General features: G+C 40.1%; 1 protein-coding gene across 1 annotated transcript in view; it reads left to right on the top strand.

Annotated features, from left to right (window-relative positions):
* CDH20 (cadherin 20) overlaps positions 1-14,272 on the top strand; it is a 58,907-nt gene that overhangs the window by 24,776 nt on the left and 19,859 nt on the right. Inside the window, exon 6 of the mRNA XM_060118268.1 lies at positions 7,312-7,565. Within this exon, the coding sequence (XP_059974251.1) occupies positions 7,312-7,565 (254 nt within the window). The remainder of the gene's footprint in view (positions 1-7,311; positions 7,566-14,272) is intronic.

Consider the following 14,272-nt stretch of genomic DNA (forward strand, 5'->3'; position numbering starts at 1 on the left):
GTTATATCTTGTTCTTGGATTGATCCCTTGATCATTATGTGGTGTCCTGCTTTGTCTCTTGTAACAAACAATTTTTATTTTAAAGACTATTGTGTCTGATATGAGAATTGCTACTCCAGCTTTCTTCTGATTTCCATTTGCATGGAATATCTTTTTCCAGCTCCTCACTTTCAGTCTGTATGTGTCCCTGAGTCTGAAGTGGGTCTCTTGTAGACAGCATATATACGGGTCTTGTTTTTGTATCCATTCAACCAGTCTATGTCTTTTGGTTGGAGCATTTAATCCATTTACATTCAAGGTAATTATCAATATGTATGTTCCTGTTACCATTTTCTTAATTGTTTTGGGTTTGTTATTGTAGGTCTTTTTCTTCTCTTGTGTTTCCTGCCTAGAGAAGTTCCTTTAGCATTTGTTGTAAAGCTGGTTTGGTGGCACTGAATTCTCTTAGCTTTTGCTTGTCTGTAAAGCTTTTAATTTCTCCGTGGAATCTGAATGGGATCCTTGCTGGGTAGATAATCTTGGTTGTAGGTTTTTCCCTTTCATCACTTTAAATATGTCCTGCCACTCCTTTCTGACTTGCAGAGTTTCTGCTGAAAGATCAGCTCTTAACCTCATGGGGATTCCCTTGTATGTTATTTGTTGCTTTTCCCTTGCTGCTTTTAATATTTTTTCTTTGTATTTAATTTCTGATAGTTTGATTAATATGTGTCTTGGCGTGGTTCTCCTTGGATTTTTCCTTTATGGGACTCTGCGCTTCCTGGACTTGATTGACTACTTCCTTTCCCATATTAGGGAAGTTTTCAATTATAATCTCTTCAAATATTTTCTCAGTCCCTTTCTTTTTCTCTTCTCCTGGACCCCTATAATTCAAATTTTGGTATGTTTAATGTTGCCCCAGAGGTCTCTGAGATTGTCCTCAATTCTCTTCATTCGTTTTTCTTTACTCTGCTCTGCGGTACTTATTTCCACCATCTTATCTTCCAGGTCTCTTATCCTTCCGTCCGCCTCAGTTATTCTGCTACTGATTCCTTCCAGAAAATTTTTAATTTTGTTTATTGTGTTGTTCATCAGTTTGTTTGCTCTTTAGCTCTTCTAGGTCCTCGTTAAACATTTCTTGTATTTTCTCCATTCTACTTCCAAGATTTTCGATCATCTTTACTATCATTACTCTGAATTCTTTTTCAGGTAGACTGCCTATCTCCTCTTCATTTTTTTGGTCTGGTGGGTTTTCACCTTGCTCCTTCATCTGCTGTGTATTTCTCTGTCTTCTCATTTTGCTTAACTTACTGTGTTTGGGGTCTCCTTTTCACAGGCGGCAGGTTCATAGTTCCCGTTGTTTTGGGTTCTGCCCCCAGTGGGTGTGGTGGGTTCACTAGGTTGTGTAGGCTTCCTGGTGGAGGGAACTGATGCCTGTGTTCTGATGGATGAGGCTGAATCTTGTCTTTCCGGTGGGCAGGACCGCATCCAGTGGTATGTTTTGGGGTGTCTGTGAACTTACTATGATCTTAGGCAGCCTCTCTGATAATGGGTGGGGTTGTGTTCCTGTCTTGCTAGTTCTTTGGCATAGGATGTCCAACACTGGAGCTTGCTGGTCACTGAGTGGAGCTGGGTCTTAGCGTTGAGATGGAGATCTCTAGGAGAGCTCTCGCCGATTGATATTATATGGGGCCAGTAGGTCTCTGGTGAACCAATGTCCTGAACTCGGTTCTCCCACCTCAGAGGCTCAGGCCTGACACCTGGCCGGAGCACCAAGACCCTGTCTGCCACACAGCTCAGAAGAAAAGGGAGAAAAGAAAAAAATAATAATAAAAGAAAAAAAATAAAATAAAGTTATTAACATAAAAAATTTAAATATATATATTATTAAAATAAAAAAGTAATTAAAAAAGAAAAAAAAAGAAGAGAGCAAACAAAACAATAAACAAATCCACCAATGATAACAAGCACTAAAAACTATACTAATAAAAAACGGACAGATAGAACCCTAGGACAAATGGTAAAAGTAAACCTATACAGACAAAATCACACAAAGAAGTATACACATACACACTCTCAAAAAGAGAAAAAGGGAAAAAAATATATATGTATATATATAAAAAAAAGGAAGAGAGCCACCAAATCAATAAATAAATCTACCAGTGATAATAAGCTCTAAATACTAAACTAAGGTAAACATAAAACTAGAAATAAATTAGATGCAGAAAGCAAACCCCAAGTCTATGGTTGCTCCCAAAGCCCACCACCTCAGTTTTGGGATGATTCGTTGTCTATTCAGGTATTCCGCAGATGCAGGGTACATCAAGTTGACTGTGGAGGTTTAATGCGCTGCTCATGAGGCTGCACAGAGAGATTCCCTTTCTCATCTTTGTTCCCACAGCTCCTGGGGTTCAGCTTTGGATTTGGCACCACCTCTGCACGTAGGTCACCCTCTGGCATCTGTTCTTCACCCAGGCAGGAGGGGGTTAAAGGAGTAGCTAATTCAAGGGCTCTGGCTCACTCAGGCCAGGGGGAAGGAGGGGTATGGAATATGGGGCGAGCCTGTGGCGGCAGAAGCCAAAATGTTGCAACAGCCTGAGGAATGCCGTGTGTCCTCCCGGGGAAGTTGTCCCTGGATCACGGGACCCTGGCAGTGGCGGGCTGCACAGGCTCCCAGGAGGGGAGGTGTGGAGAGTGACCTGTGCTTGCACACAGGATTCTTGGTGGCTGCAGCAGCAGCGTTAGCATTCCATGCCCGTCTCTGGAGTCCAAGCTGACAGCCGCAGCTCATGCCCGTCTCTGTAGCTCCCTTAAGCAGCGCTCTGAATCCCCTCTCCTCACGCACCCCAGAACAATGGTCTCTTGCCTCTTTGGCAGGTCCAGACTTTTTCCCAGACTCCCTCCCGGCTAGCTGTGGTGCACTAGCCCCCTTCAGGCTGTGTTCACGCAGCCAACCCCAGTCCTGTCCCTGGGATCTGACTTCCGAAGCCTGAGCCTCAGCTCCCAGCCCCCACCCGCCCCGGCAGGTGGGCAGACAAGCTTCTCAGGCTGTTGAGTGCTGGTCGGCACTGATCCTCTGTGCAGGAATCTCTCCACTTTGCTCTCTGCACCCCTGTTGCTGCACTCTCCTCTGTGGCTCCTTAGCTTCCCTCCACACCCCACCCCCTGTCTCCTCCAGTGAAGGAGCTTCCTAGTGTGTACAAACTTTTTCTCCTTCACAGCTCCCTCCCAGAGGTGCAGGTCCCATCCCTATTCTTTGGTCTCTGTTTTTCCTTTCTTCTTTTGCCCTACCAAGGTACATGGGGAGTTTCTTGCCTTTTGGGAAGTCTGAGGTTTTCTGCCAGCATTCAGCAGGTGTTCTGTAGGAGTTGTTCCACATATAGATGTATTTTTGATGTGTTTGTGGGGAGGAAAGTGATCTCCACGTCTTACTCCTCTGCCATCTTGAAGGTCCTCCCTGACACATCCCTCATCACTGTTTTATATATCACTTAAAACACACACACAAAAAAAAACCTCCTACTAACTTGAATGTTACAATGCTTTCTCATTCCTTTGTTTGTAGTTACTGGAAAAGCCCTTGCAGACACAGACATATTTGCTTCACTAATATCAGATTTATTCCCTGCTGTTTCCATACCATTTTACCTACACAGCAACTTTTGTTTCAATGTTGAATCATAATACAATATTTCTGAAGACATTTTAGAAGGCAGTAAAGTTCAACACATGTATTACCAACAAGTGCAGAACTCAACCAAAGTACAACATGAATGACTTTGACCAGGTTTGGCTAGCACAAATGGTGACAACTACATCCTACCTCTCTTTGGGCCTGCAGCAATTATAAGATGCTATCAATTGGAGAAGCAACCCTATTTCCAAAATGTCAAAATACAAAAAAATGTGTATCTTTAAATCACTGAAATATGGCAATGTAAAGTCTGTATATATCATCACTCAACTAGTATCAATATGTTAATACACTGAAAAACTTTTGCACTACTCAATGTAACAACATTTTTGGGTTTTAGGCCCTCCCTAGGTACTGGGGAATAAAAATCTGACTAACTCATAATTTTTGCTCTTTAGTATCATGAAAGCAACCAACACAGAAAGAAATATGTATAATACAAAATAAGAAGAGCCGTAATGGAAGTAAGACAAAGTGCTATGGGGAAAGAAGAGGGAATGATTAATGCTGCTTAGGGGAACTGCATTACTATTTTGTAACATAATTTTCATTACTCAATTTTCAAGGATATAATAACTTCATTTTTATGTGCTCCAACTCTAGGAAATTTCTTGAATTTAACTTGGGTTCTCAGACACTACTACTCTTTGATTTACTATTTAAATATATAAAAACAAGTACAAAAACTTTTCTAGACAGAAATGTCAAACTCATATCAATTATGGGCAATTTAAAGTTTAGGGTATTTAAGGCAACGTTTTCTTTAAATTTTAAATAATAAAATTATTTAAGGGAGACAATAATCTTAAATAACATAAAAATCACTGAGTAACTTATTTAAAAAGAAATTTTAACAATAATTAAAAACTCGCTCTAGTCTTTCAACAGTGCTAGAAAAATTGGATGTCTATATACAAAAAAAATAATAATAATAAAGAACCTTGATTCATAGCTACAAAAATAAACCCAAAATAGATGATTTACCTAAATGTGAAAACCTAAAACTATAAAATTTCTAGAAGAAAACAGAGAAGAAAGTCTTTGTGACCCTGATTAGGTAATTTTTTTAGATATGACACAAAAATCCCAATCTACAAAATAAAATGTGATAAATGAGACTTCATCAAAATTAAGAGTTTCTTTTCTTCACTGATAAAAGAGTGAAAAAAAATAAATCACAGATCGGGAGAAAATATTTGCAAATCACCTGTCTGATAAAAGGCTTTAATATAAAATATATAAAGAACTCTTCAAGAAGATATAAAGATGCTCAACATCATTAGGCATTAGGGAAATGCAAATCAAAACCACAATGAGATACCATTTCACACCCAGTAGGAGCTAAAACCAGAAAAACTGACAAAACCAAATAATGACATGGATGTGGAGCAACCAGAACTCTCATACATTCCTGGTGGAAATGCAAAATGGTACAGCCACTTTGAAAATAGGTTTGGAAGTTTCTTATAACGTTTAAAATATGCTTACCAAATAATCCTGTGATCCCACTCCTAGGTATTTACCCAAGTGAAATGAAAACCTATGTTCCCACAAAAACCTGTATATAAATGTTCATAGTAGCTTTATTCATAACCATCAGAAATTGGAAACAACTCAAATGTACCTCCAGTGGAGGATGGATAAACAAACTGTGGTACATCCATACAATGGAATACTACTTGACAATAAAAGGGACAAACTCCATATTCACAATGACATGAATGAATCTCAAATGTACATGTTAAGTGAAAGAAACCAGACTCAAAAGACTACATACTGAATGACGGCATTTATATGACATTCTTGTAAAAGGGACACAAAATAGATCAATGGGTGCCAGGGGGGTGGGATCTGACCACAAAGAGGTACTGATTAGGGCATAATGGGGTGATGGAACTGTTCTTTATCTTTATTATCATAGGAGACACATACATAACTGTATACATTTGTCAAAACCTACAAAATTTTACACTAAAATAGATGAATTTTAATGTATGTAAGTTACAACTTTTTACAAAATTCATACCAAATTAGAAAAATGACTTAAAATTAAAGGAACAACATATTGTGCCTAGCTCAAACCTAACATAAACAATCAGTGTCCACTTTGGGTTACTTCTACATAAGGAAAGAATTCTAAAAGAATACAGTGTAATTTACCAGGAAAGATAAATGTCTAGACTTAAAAGAGTAGTATAAATAAAATAAACTGGTAAACCTATTCCTTCAAATTTATTGAAACCTGAGTGGCAGATTTCCCTGTTTATGAAAACCCTGCCTTTTGACTAAGAACTACGGACGCAGGGCGGCCGGTGGAAATGGCCACTTTGTTCAAATGGGAACGGTGGACTCCATGAAACGAAAAGTACAAAGTATGGTGCTAAGTAAATACAGGACCAGTGGTAAACCAACAACAGCAATAAAACAAACAAAAAACTTTTTGTTAGAATTTGAAAATAACAAATTTAGTTAAAGCAATTCCTACTGCTGTTTGTTTCTCAAAAGCAAACCAGTTGCTTAGACACACGCCTCTTTCTAACATGAAATGTGCTGACATTCAGCACATTTTATGAAAAAGGGACAAATGAATGAAATGTTTAGCTAGAAAAACCTGTCATCACCAAGTTGACATGTGACTTTTAAGCTTTAGTAACTGCTTCACTATCCTCTGTAATTATAGAATTGAGTTTCCATCATTTTTAAATTATTAATGATATTTTGAGGTAAGTGTTGCTTTAAACTTTTATACATTTTTGTCAGTTAAAAAAAAAACACAAATGGATTATTCTTGAGATGGCATTCAAGTCCACTTTCTGCCCTAAAGTGCTGTATTTATTTTGACATAAAACATTCTGAAGGTAGAGATAGATCCAAAAAAGGAAACACCAAAAAAGTTCTATTTTATGCCATGGGGTTTTATTAGACAAAGTTACACTTTCGGGGGTGAGCCTTGAATGAGGAATTTACAAATCAAGAGCAGCATTTCTGCCCTGACACAGCGTAACCACATCAGCTTAGGCCAGTCTGCTCGCTCGCTGAGTCTCAGTTTCTTTAATTGTAAAATGAGGCACTGGATTAGGTTTTTAAAAAAGATTGTCTATGATAAACTAAACACACAAATATTGATCGGACACAGTGCTTTGAGAACCTTTGTGAGGTGCTTATTGATAGTTTATTGGAATAAAATCACTATTGCCTTTGTACTCAAGAATTGGGTTTTTTTAAAGGAAGAAAACAGAAGAGCCTAGGCCTCAGTTGTATGGATATATTGAAACAGAACTCAAACTCTCTCTTAATTATCATGACACCTTTTCAAATGAACAAGCATTTCTAAAGATGACCATACTGATTAAAGAGTAGACAAGTTAAGTCAGCCCTGCCCAGGGTACAGTGGCTTTCTTCATCAGCAAACTGGCTTCCTTTAGCATCCTCCTGACTTTCTTTACCCAAATTGTTGAAACTGACATTAAGACCAAGAACCATGGAACAAAAGAAAAAATGCCCTTATTTTTCCTCTTGCCTCTTTTCCACCATTTTAATACATTTGAGAATCTATCCACTAGCCAGCAGTATCATCCATCCTCTAGAACACTGACGTATATGCTCCTAACTAATCTATTTTCCTGTCATTTACTTTTCAGCCCCTGAGTTTTGAAACCAAGAAAAGCTACACCTTAAAAGTGGAGGGAGCCAATCCTCACCTAGAGATGCGTTTTCTGAACCTAGGCCCATTTCAGGACACAACCACAGTGCACATCAGTGTGGAAGATGTGGATGAGCCCCCTGTGTTTGAACCTGGCTTTTATTTTGTGGAGGTACCTGAAGATGTAGCAATTGGAACAACCATACAGATCATTTCTGCCAAGGATCCAGATGTAACCAACAACTCAATCAGGTTTTTCTACACATTTCACCTTATCCTTATATCCTGGAATCTTCCCTTGTATCTAATTTTCTAGCACTTTTTCTCTGCTTCTTCCATCTCTGAACACTCTATTTCTTTAAATTCTTTTTTCTTAAATAACATGGACTTTCCATGTTATTTAGAAATGAAGTGCCATTATGTCTACAACTCACTGTCAGCTGGTTCAGCAACACACATACACACACCTCTCAATTCTCAATTGTGGCCTTATTGACATTTGGGGGTGTATAATTCTTTGTTGAGGGGGCTGCCTGTTCAATGTATTTATTGTACAATGTTTAGCAGCATCTCTAGCCTCTACCTACAAAATGCTAGTAGCACCCCCTGAGTTGTAACAATCTAAAAAGTCTCCAGATATTGCCAAATAGACAGATACACAGATGTCAAAACATTAAAAATCATTGAATCTTAGTGGTGAATATAAAGGTGATTACTGTACATTCTTTTTTTATGAACCTTTGACTTTTTTACTTTAAAATGGAAAAAATAACATATATAAACACATATTTCCATATACTATACAAAGAACAGACACAGAAACTACTACTGTTGTCAACAGCTTTGATGCCATGTAGACTTTCTATTGCAAGCCCACATAACAACCTCTCCAAAGTATGTTTTGTTTTTTTTGTTTTTTTGTGGTATGCGGGCCTCTCACTGTTGTGGCCTCTCCCGTTGCGGAGCACAGGCTCCGGATGCGCAGGCTCAGCGGCCATGGCTCACGGGCCCAGCCGCTCTGCGGCATGTGGGATCTTCCCGGACCGGGGCACGAACCCGTGTCCCCTGCATCGGCAGGCAGACTCTCAACCACTGCGCCACCAGGGAAGCCCCAAAGTATGTTTTGAACATCAAGATTCCAACCTAGATGCTTCCCCCTCAGGAGGGGTAGAGAGCTGCTCTTAGAGCCATGGCCATCTCCTGTTGACTATGGAACCAAAGTGCAAACCGCTGGTGGACAGATGACACTTCAACCTTCCAGAGCAACCGCCAAGCCTCTGAAGCTTGACACAAAAGATCAGGATTCCAAGGCTGTCTGAGGCCATCTGTCACATTAATTGTTGAAAGCCACACAAATGGATCTAGGGCTTTAGTGCAGATAGCACATTTTAAACACACCCTGATTCATCAAAGGCCTTTTCTGTCAGCCGGTTACTTTCCTCACCTGGTGCCATTTTGTATTTAATGAAAACGTGCTTTTGCAGTTTAATAAAGATGGTTCTCTCCTGAGTTTAACTATACTGGGGGAAATCTGCTTCCTCTAACCAATTAGCAAACATTTTACATTTTCAGGCATTAAAATGGCTAAAATTATTTTGCTTGAATTCTGATATTTGATTTTTAGAAGAAAACTAATCTTTATGCGCTATAACAATTTTATAGAAGTGATATTTCAACCTTAAGCTTTTTAAATGTATAATAGAAGTTAGTGGAATCATAACAACAACACAATGAAACCAATTCTATTATAAATTTATATTTGTAATATAAATATTATATTTATATCAGAAGCCAAGAATATATATCTATCTTCTGATTAATCTATTCATATCAGAGACACTACTGTGGGAAAAAACTCTAGAGAATAAAACTTTATAGAGGGAAAGTGTTTGAAATAAAACAAGCACAGTTTGAAAAAAATCAGATCTCATTTCTAAAAGAGTCAATCAATATCCAGTGGATGCTTCCACATCTTCTTTCCAGATTCTGATTCTGGACTCCTACATGGTAAGCACTGGAAATATGATTTTGTCAGGAGTCACACTACTAAATGACAAGCAAAAGAGACTGAAAGCAGTCAAGAAACAAGGAAATTCACACACACACACACACACACACACACACACACACAACCCTAGAGTGAATGTGCACTATTCAGGACTAAAGTCGTTATCTCAACACATATCTAGGAAGGAAGGAGAAACACCAGCAGGCCTAGATCCACTGCTGGCATGGAGCAAAATGAGGATACAAAATGAGGGGATCCTGTCTGGCTAACAGAAAATGCTGCTTCAGATGATGAGCCACTGAAAACTGTCATTTGGCTGGCATGGCACTGATGCAATTATTAGCATCAGGGAGGTCTACAGTGGGGTGCCTGTGTAGCCCAATACATCCCAGTCAGGAGGAATCCAAGAGTGAACAGGCAGGAGGCATAGAGCAGGGTTCACTGGCCTTATTCTAGGGCAGGGTTCTAGGTCTTGAAAGAGAAACTGGCAAGAACAAGGCAACAGCCACAGACCTGGAGGTAACAAGATAAGCGTTCAGGCACCGGGGATAAAGCACTTATCATAACTAGAGATAATCGTCCCTCTGCATTTCGGTTGGAAAGAAGGAACAGAATTCATATTGTGAGATAGAGTCTCTGACCCTTTGTACTGTCCCACAGGAACAAAGAATGGTCTCTGGAGCCAACCAGAACACCAGGGGTCCTGGATTCTGAGAAGGAAAAGCACCTAGAAGTCAAATCTCTGGCTATTACTTAATAAACCCATTTGGAAAGTACTTTCCTATATTATCTTTCACCAAATTGCTTGTTTTCTCCTTATGTATCCTATAAAAGTTATTTTCTTTTAAAAATAATTTGAATATGCCATATGCCGCTTGTCTATCTTGTGCATTTTTGTTACAAATAAATGAGGTTCACGTTCCTAAAAAGAAAATGCATATTAAATCACCCCAAAAACAACATACCACCTGAGGTTCAAATGCTATGGATAAAAGGTCACTGAACTTTTTAAAAAGATTATCAGGACTTTTATAATCTCATTTCTAGAAAGTTTATGGTTTGTTCAGGCATATAAGCTGGTCATCATTTATTAGTAAAGCCCAAAACTAAGTCTCCAGATTTAGTTATATGTACATGAAAAATACAATGTTTGGATCACCTAAATTTTTAATAAATGCTCAAGGAATTTCTAGCAAGCGGGAAACTGAACCATTAGGCAACTGAAATAGGCTCCTGCTCGTGTGGAAACAACTTGTCCCCCTGTGCCTTCCTAGAGTGTGTATGGATTTAGGGAGCCTGTCCATGACACCCTACCTCCAAAATCACTCCTAAATTCAGAGAATGTCCTCAGCCAAGTAAACAAGCAGGGAGCTCAACGAACACCAGCTATTGTTGGCTGAAGGCAGTTTTGTATGTGTATGTTATGCCTATTCTGCCCACAGTAGGTGAGAATATTATGATTAGAGAAAGGAAAACCACCTACGTAATTCACTAGTGTGTCCCAATTGCCTCATTTTCTATCTGTATCTATGCCTTTAAATTTGTTCTCTTGAGTCCTGAAAATTGGCCCAGTGTCCCATTCAGAGTAATGAATGTTATCATTGCCTCAATTCAGGCCCCGCTTGGGAAATGGAAGAGGAATTCCACTTGAGGGAGGCTTCTCTGAGGCTGGCCCGCAGCGTTTCCTCTCAGTGTGTCAGCGGGCAGTACTGTCATGGGTTCTGCCAGTTATTTCCATCACTCCATCTCCCCTACCACCTGTGACATTTGCTATGGCATTGTAGGTTTGAATGCAGGAAGCTGGTTCATCATAGGCTGCCTCTCCCCTCGGCATTATGCCTACAACTTGGAGAGCTGCCATCAGGGTTACGGCTCTGTGGGCTGAATGGCTGGCTTTTCTCCTGTTTGGGGAGCTGAAAGAAAAGACTGTCAGGAGCCAACCAGTATTTTTTTTCTAAGATAAATTCAAATCTTAAAATAGCCAGTAAAGTTTAAAACTAAATCACTAAATCACTAAAAAAGAACGCTCCAGTTAATTTTAAATTAACTTTGTAGGCATGTGTTTATTCTTTATTAAATAGTCAACTGTCGGCTATCATGGCTTAATCTAATCTTCAAAAAAGAGTTAAGGCTTTGTTTCCTTAAGCAATCTCATACATTCCATATGCCTAGGTTTGATTCCCAGCCGTGCAACCTTGGGCAAATGTGTTAACCTTTCCATGCTCCAGTTTTCTCACCTGTAAAATGGAGATGATAACAGTACCTACCTCATAGGTTTATTGTGGGGATTATATGGGTCAATACAAGTAAGATATTTAGAGCAGTGCCTGGCTACGGTAACAGGGTCAGAAGCAGAGAGAAGCATTACTTTACTTATTTAAATTTCCCAACACTTGGAGAGTTAGAACTGAAATGTTTCCAACTTCTCCAGCCTTTAGTGGTCACCTTTCCCTTTAATTCCTAATTCTCTGAACAGTCATCCTGAATCTCTGCAGGAAAAAATAAATACTCGAAACAAAATACTTTACCAAATAATACATATACTGGTATATACTGTATATATATATATATATTTATATATATTGAAACAAAAGTTTTACCATCAATATTTACCCTTACTGGAATACAGTCTGGCATACATATACATGTTCTTTCTTTTTTTTTTTTTTTTTTTTTTTGCGGTATGCGGGCCTCTCAGTGTTGTGGCCTCTCCCGCTGCGGAGCACAGGCTCCGGACGCGCAGGCCCAGCGGCCATGGCTCACGGGCCCAGCCGCTCCGCGGCATATGGGATCCTCCCAGACCGGGGCACGAACCCGTATCCCCTGCATCGGCAGGCGGACTCTCAACCACTGCGCCACCAGGGAGGCCCATACATGTTCTTTCTATACTAGTCACAACCCACCATATTTATTTCAGATTGAAAAACAATGCACTAAAGTAAAGAAACTACTTACTCCCAACAAATGGGCAGTATTTCCCAGTTTCAACAACTTTAAGATAGAGACTGCAATTGCTGGCAACATTTCTTTTTCTTTTTTTTTTTTGGCCATGCTGCGCAGCTTGTGGGACCTTAGTTCCCTGACCAGGGACTGAACCCGGGCCCTCGGCAGTGAAAACCCGGAGTCCTAACCACTGGACCACCAGGGAATTCCGCTGGCAACTTTTTTTTCAATTAATTTTTACTGGATTATAGTTGATTTAAAATGTTGTGTTGGGCCTCCCTGGTGGCGCAGTGGTTGAGAGTCCACCTGCCGATGCAGGGGATACGGGTTCGTGCCCCGGTCTGGGAGGATCCCATATGCCGCGGAGCAGCTGGGCCCGTGAGCCATGGCCGCTGAGCCTGTGCATCCGGAGCCTGTGCTCCGCAACGGGAGAGGCCACAACAGTGAGAGGCCCGCATACCGCAAAAAAATAAAATAAAATAAAATAAAATGTTGTGTTAGTTTCAGATTTACAGCAAAATGAATCAGTTATACATATACATATATCCACTCTTTTAGATTCTATTCCCATAGAGGTCATTGAAGAGTATTGAGTAGAGTTCCCTGTGCTATACAGTAGGTTCTTATTAGTTATCTATTTCATATATAGTAGTGTATATATGTCAATCCCAATCTCCCAATGTATCCCTCCCCCCCACTTCCTCCTTGATAACCGTAAGTTTGTTTTCTACATCTGTGACTCTATTTCTGTTTTGAAAATAGGTTCGTTTGCACCCACTGGCAACTTTAAATGGAATTTTGAACCCAATATGTTACAATAGCTTATATATATAATATATAAGAAACAGAATCATTTATATATAATTTACAGTATATAATATATTATATATACAATAGTTCATATATAAACACATGTATGTTTCAAATCTTACTGTTGGCTGCAAATTATTAGCGGTGTAACTGTATGAAAGTGACTTTACTTCTCTAAGCCCTAGTTTCCTGTTAGGTGAGATAATAGCTACGTCCTAGAGATGCTGTAGAATTTAAAAAGAAGCTATAGATAAATACAGCCCATCCTGAACTCTCCACAGACTGGCCCTGTAACTTGCAACACTGTGCCTTGTAGAATTGCAGTTTCTCTGCTATTCCCGAGTAAACTCAAGTTCAGAAACCCCATTAAAGGCTCTGGACTAGAGTTTCCTCTTGCTCCTGTCTTTGCCACCCAACCAAAACCTGGAGCTTCCTCTGTGGCCCTGCATGGCATGCAGTGACTCCCCTCTGAGATCTAACAAATTTATGTGATTACAAGCTTAAACCCAAAAGGACCTTCAAGATGGCTGAGGGGAAGACGTGGAGATCACCTCCCTCCCCACAAATACATCAAAATATATTTACATGTGGAACAACTTCTACAGAACATCTACTGAACACTGGCAGAAGACCTCAGACTTCCCAAAAGGCAAGAAACTCCGCATGTACCTGGCTGTGTGGCTGACAGGATCCTGGTGCTCTGGCCGGGTGTCAGGCCTGAGCCTCTGAGGTGGGAGAGCCGAGTTCAGGATACTGGGCCACCAGAAACCATCCAGCCCCATGTAGTATCAATCGGCGAGAGCTCTCCCAGAGACCTCCGTCTCAAAGCTAAGACACAGCTCCACTCAACAACCAGCAAGCTCCAGTACTGGATACCCTATGCCAAACAACTAGCAAGACAGGAACACAACCTCACCCATTAGCACAGAGGCTGTCTAAAATCATAATAAGTTCACAGACACCCCAAAACATACCACCGGACACGGTCCTGCCCACCAGAAAGACAAGACCCAGCCTCATCCACCAGAACACAGGCACCAGACCCCTCCACCAGGAAGCCTACACAACCACTGAACCAACCTGACCCACTGGGGGCAGACACCAAAAAAACGGGAACTACAAACCTAGAGACCCCAAACACAGTAAGTTAAGCAAAATGAGAAGACAGAGAAATACACAGCAGATGAAGGAGCAAAGT

Source organism: Mesoplodon densirostris, chromosome 15 (genome assembly GCF_025265405.1).
Source record: "Mesoplodon densirostris isolate mMesDen1 chromosome 15, mMesDen1 primary haplotype, whole genome shotgun sequence".
NCBI classification, from domain to species: Eukaryota; Metazoa; Chordata; class Mammalia; order Artiodactyla; family Ziphiidae; genus Mesoplodon; species Mesoplodon densirostris.